Source organism: Poecile atricapillus, chromosome Z (genome assembly GCF_030490865.1).
Source record: "Poecile atricapillus isolate bPoeAtr1 chromosome Z, bPoeAtr1.hap1, whole genome shotgun sequence".
NCBI lineage: Eukaryota > Metazoa > Chordata > Aves > Passeriformes > Paridae > Poecile > Poecile atricapillus.
This window is the reverse complement of record NC_081289.1, coordinates 46576363-46582362: the sequence shown is the minus strand read 5'-3', so window position 1 is coordinate 46582362 and position 6000 is coordinate 46576363. Positions and strand designations below refer to the sequence as shown.

The window sequence follows — 6000 nt, the reverse complement described above, 5'->3', positions numbered from 1 at the left end:
AGACAATATTCACTGAACCCCTTCTTAGTTTTATTTAGTAGAGACTTCCAGCTTTGTTCAGTAGGATGACTTCTGCTCTTTACATACATGCAACACTGAGTGTCTCTCCAAGGACCGGATTCAAGTTTTAGCTATTACCTTATGTCTCAATTTTTGGCTTTTTAGCCTGTTAGAGTACTGCACTGTGCTTCACAAACCCACAATAGTAGAAATATCCTCCAACACTCAGGTCAGGGTAGGCAACAAAAGAAAATGGATGTTTGCTTTTCACTTATACATCATTTCAGTTTTGATTAAAAGCTAGTGTTAAACACCAGGTGTTACTCTATTAGGAAAAGGATTGAGAACATATTTTGGAGATAATTTTCCTTAGAGTTCTTATATTTGTCATAGCTCTGAAATCAAAGTTAGAGGATGCACAGAATCAGATTAAGGACAGAGATGCTTGCCTCACCTGCAACTTCTCTATTCTCTGCCAAAATAGGGATGCTTACAATATACTTACAATGTTCTGTAGATATCTACCAGCTCCAGTGGTTCTCTTCAGAGCTTTGTACAGCCTTTGTCAGAGCCTAAGCCCTACATGAATAATGTTCATTCTTTAAAAAAAAAAGAACTCTGGTCTTCACATGTTTTCTATGTCTGTCTTTGTCCTATTCTTGAATGAAATTGAAGTGCAGTTCTCAGAGGGTACACAACTTCTGCTAAACCTTCTCTCAGAAACAGGCATGCAGCCACTAATGAAATCCACTGGAGACGTGCCTCACAGTCTGAGGTAAAAACATGACCTCCTGACAATTACTACCAGCCAAGAAAACATTTCAGAGAAAGTACTTCACTTTTTTGGGGGAGGGGGGAGTTAACTCTCTTCTTTAAAAATTTTGATTGCAGCTTGCCAGGAATAGGACAAAACAGAATAAAAAACCTCTTGAATACCTGTTATTTATGGACTAGATGAGGAAAAGGTTTTACTTGGTCTGGAAATCTTCATAACTTTATTAGCTCAATGTAAAATATCCATTTGAGTCTTCCCCCCCCCCCCGAATCTTTAGTTTTATTGGACTTGTTTAGACTATTAGCATTTGTTGGCCTAGCATCTCTTGTATCCCCTAATCCAAAAGCATCCAGTCCTCAGTAGACACTGAGGGTTCAAGCTCGCATGGATACATGTGGTTGCATGAGTTTCCTTTGATCTCCTGCACCACATGAAACTGAAATAGCGTCTGTTTGCAGGAAATAATTCTGTTTTGTATAACCACATACATGGACTTCCCTTATAACTTCATATCACACAGGAGCAATATTAATGGAAGTTTTGCCTGTTCAGGTTTCATGACAATCTCCTGAACCCCTCAGAGAGATGCCAAAGAGCAATAAGGCACTTTGAAAAGAATATGAGTACTAAAGTAGTATCAAAAGAAGGCTGTCATCTTGGGCATCTTCCTCCTCTCCTGCTTTGTCTCCACTGTTCATGATGAATTCTTTACAAATCCAGCCTTTTCAACCTGCAATTTGTAAGCATTGCTTTATTCTTTATTTCTCTTTGAGAATAACATAGCTTTGGTCCCGTAGCCTCTTTATTTACTGTCCCAACAGAAAAGCAGTGACAATAGTGTTTGCATTTTGCAGTAATCCCCACGCATTAAGATACTTCACACAAACAGCAAAAAACAGCTGCAGAGCTTAGGGAAGACAAACCAACCCCTGGCAGCTGGAGAGAGGAGGAATTTGGAGAAGATCCCCTGTAAATCTGAACAGATCCAAGTCACACACAAATGGTCTCTACTGACTCTGCATGACAACACCCCGCTGGTACACAGGATCTGATCTTTAGGCATGTGAACTCGCTGCAATGACAAATTACTTACGTGTATCTTAACAAAGGTAAGACAAGGTAGGCATAAGGCTGTGCTGGGCATGAGCTCCCACATGTAGAGGAGCTAGATGAGCAACACTTCACCTGTATTGTCCACATTCCCAGGAATACTGGCAAAGAACACATGAAAATTAAGTTCTTGGAAAGGAAAGATGGCACACACAGAAACTTAAGGTAAGAGAAATATTTATTTAAATTTGCACAAGAACGAGCTTATACTGAACAAAGTCAATCAAGAAATAATAGTAAGTGCAGTAAAACAAGGAAATATTGATGACTTTTCCCATCAGAAAACATTAAGAAGCCATGCCTGTGCATCACGGGTTTTCTTTTTTTTTTTTTTGGGTTTTTTTCTTGTTTTGTTTTTTTGTTTTTTACAATAACTTCTATCTTTTTTTTTTTTTTCAGCGCACATACTGTACATATCACATCTTAGCTGCTAGGTTCATTATTCCTGAAGGCTTCATCCTTTTACTCAAACATCTGCTAAGTTCTGCAGTAAGCAAACACATTTGTGCAGTTCCAAATATGATTAGGTAAATCTGCTGCATCTGGTCAAGCGTTGGACTCTCAAAGCTTTGCAAGACCCTGTAAGAGCTCCTAGTTGATTTTAGATCTTGACATCATTATGTACAGCAAACAATGTGTCACTTTACACTAACCTAAACATTCTGCACAAGGATGCCAGACAGACAAATAGCCAGAACACTTGGGCCTAACCTCATACAAAGGTTTACATCTGAGTTTGAGTCCCATAAATTTCACTCTAATTCAGGTAACCAAGTTCATCCCATATCTGCACTTCAGATAGACAAAACCAACCTAATTTTTTTAAATTTTGAACAATTTTTGGTCTAAAGATCTATTTCTGTGAAGGAAAATTCATTATGCAGAAACTGCTTGTGAGAGATAGTTGTTGGTGTCACAGTTCCTGAAGGCACTGTGGATCCACTGAGCAACAGACATGGCCATTCTAAAGGATGGAAAAACAGAAAGAAAAATTGAAACAATTTAAATTTTATACAAAACAAGTAAATTTAACAAGCTCAGCTGTTTGCAAATACCCATCAGATTTGAATGTACAGACTTGTAAATTACAAAACATGCACAGACTTGGATCAGATTCATGACATTGTCCTCATGTCCTTATGCTGCCCAAGGGAACAGGTTATTATGGTTCCTCTAATTGCTTGGCTTGTTGTGGTCTGTGTCCCAGAGCTACAACTCTCAAACTGAAAGAAGCTGGGATCAGTGGAAGGAATGCTCCCAGCATAAAGGTATCAGGCATCTGCTCAAATACATAAAGCTGTTGAACAAGACAAGGCACTTGGGAGTTTAATTGAGATCAGGCAGAAGGGATTCTGGGTTTTATTTAGCCCTGAATGCTTCAATTTCATTCATCCTGGCTGTAACACCAGCAAACATTAATCCATAAACTTTTTCTAAATAGTCCAGACATTCTTATGAGAATACTAAGGGCAAATAAAGGAACAGATTGCCTATGGACATCATTAAAATATGGGAGAAATAATTTCTGCATCTCTATTACTTCTTAAGTCTAATCCTCCAATGCAAATAAAAAAAGAGTATTATTTATAAACTAGTCCAAATACATCCAATTGACTAAACCAACAGGACTTATTAAAACCAAGGTCTGAGTAATTCAAGCATTTTTTTTCACTCCTTCTGTTACAGAAGGTTATAATCCTACTCTTCTCCTTCTTTCCTTGCAATTAGAAATGTTTTTGTGACTAAGTATGCTTTAGCTGATGCCCAGGTTTCTAAATTCTTAAAGGATTTGTTTAAACCTATTTTGCTATAGCTTGTTTAGAGAGGCTTAGACTGGGGCTTTGACCTTCCCTGAGATGCTTTACAAGAGAGGAGTGGGGTGACCCAGGATGAAGGAGAAGGAGCACTATACTAGCTGGGCACACCACTACCCTGATCTGGAGGGAGTGGGCTGCTTGCACGCAGAACTGCAATATTAAAATGCTGGCAGTACGAGCAGATAGCGTATTTCAAAATGAACACTGCTCTGTAAAGAGAATTGAACAAGATTTGGGCTTGTTTAGGGATGAAGTGGTTTTGTTAGGCAGTCACACCTGAGTCATTAAAATTATGGAGCTTGGCAGAGTATCTGTTTTAATCCTCACTATGTTCACAAAGCAGCAATGCATTTGATTAGTCTGTGTATGTGTTTACACTGAATACAAATTAGTCAATGTTTAAGGTTCAGTCTTTGCTTAACACAAAAGGCCAGATGGGAGGAGCACTTAGGTGGCCATGATCAGAACTGATACATGCCTTCTGCACTGCCACTGATTAGCAGCACAACAAGAGCACACTTCCCATCACTTAGTCTCAAATGTGCTTTAGGGAGGAACCACACACAACAATTTCTTTCACAGATGGGAACCAGATGCATAAGAACCTGAGCAACTTGCCTGAGCAAAACAGTAACTTCTAGCATTGGAGCCGGTGTATTGCACCAGCTACAGACCCCAAAAGTACAGCTTTCTGCCTGCAAACCTGTTTTAACATCCTCTTGGCAGCAGCTGGCTTTCTAACCATTAGCCAGTCTGTCAGATCACAGCATTTTCTTCTATCCACTGACCCATTCTGCCATCAGGACAAATGCTGACACTTGGTGCATACCACTGCCCTTGAAAAAGCACCATGCCTCGAGAGCAGCACCTATTGCACACTGTATTGAATCAGGCAAAGTAGAGGAGGGAGGTGATGCCTGACCACACACAGTTCTCACAGAAGGTGTTAAAGATAGATTTTTTATTTTTTTTTATGAGCACCTTTTCAAATAATTAATTGTACCATGTATTGGAGTTTGGGAAGCATCCTGCTTGGGAAGAACACAGAATAAATCCCAAAATCAACTATGAATTTCAGTAATAATTAAAGAACTATGCATGAATCCTGCTCTCTCTCCTTGGCTGCTGTAGAAGCACATATTGTCACTACTCACTACTGGGTGGCAAAAGAGAATTCACTTCATGATCTTATTTTGAATAGAAACACTTATGTTAAGCCCTTTTTCTTTTTCATCCTCAAAGAGAGAAACCAAAATTCACATATGCCCATAGCCATTAATTTTTCTCCTCAGACAATCAATTACTTTGAGTACAAGAATGTTCTAAACATGTTAATTTTTAAGTACAAAAGCTATGTAACCATATAACTAGTCCTCTTATTCTGAAAACTATTACTATTTTCAAAAAGCAATTCAATCAGTTCCAGTAATACTATAGTATCACACTGAAAAATTTCTCGTGAAAAGTTTAGGCTTACCTAGCCAAACTTGCATGTTTCCAAGATAGCATGGAGCTTGGAGCTCCATGTTTAATTGAGCTATCCTGGTGGAAAAGCATGTCCACAGCACTCTGCAGCATGGGCTGTTGTCCTGCTTCTGATCTGCTAGCACATCAAACCATGCTTCTAGCACTTGCAAGAGTACAGTTAACTGAGCTTAACACTTTTACTGTCATCTCTGCTGCTTTAAAACAAGAGTAGGCACCAACTGTTCACTGACCAGACTCAGTGCATGAATATTTATGTGCCACAGAACAAGCTGGGAAGAAGCATCTCAGCTTCATCTTTATAATCTTTATTACCTTGCACTGGCAGAGGGTGCACTCTGTGCCATGTTTAATCCAAGAGGATCCAGTGAAGCGAATGACATTGGTCTCATCCAGACATGTTTTAGTGATGTCGTTGCGGATGGTGTCGGCTTGGCAGGGGTCAGTGACACAGCGAGGGCAGCACTCATTCTCAGGGAGGATGCTGAATTCACAGTCCACCTCTGGGCATGGCAAGGGCCAGCAGTCAACTTCTCCTTGCTGTTTTCAGAAAGAACATGATATTATTATTAAGTCTTATTTTGTTCCTCACACACTCCTCTGAATCAGCATTATGGTTTCTAGCTGGCTACTTCTTCCCATCTGGTGCTGTTCAGAATTCAGCACAGAAAACACTGACATTCACTGACTGTGGGATGCACAGCAGATCAGGTGTTTTTTTCTGCATGCCATTCAGGAAGTATATTAGATTTAACTTAGCTCAGTACACTTTCCATCAAGCTGCAGCTGAAAATTCTCCATAAAATTATGCAG

At 39.5% G+C, this 6000-nt stretch overlaps 1 protein-coding gene across 1 annotated transcript in view; it reads right to left on the bottom strand.

Moving 5' to 3' along the window:
• Positions 1-2230: 2230 nt before the first annotated feature.
• The window catches only part of LOC131573667 (protein NEL-like), a 137712-nt gene continuing 133942 nt past the window's right edge, over positions 2231-6000 (bottom strand). Inside the window, exons 19-20 of the mRNA XM_058827845.1 lie at positions 5503-5727; positions 2231-2849 (exon numbers count right to left, since the gene is read on the bottom strand). Coding sequence (XP_058683828.1) covers positions 2799-2849; positions 5503-5727 — 276 coding nt within the window. The 3' untranslated portion in view covers positions 2231-2798. The remainder of the gene's footprint in view (positions 2850-5502; positions 5728-6000) is intronic.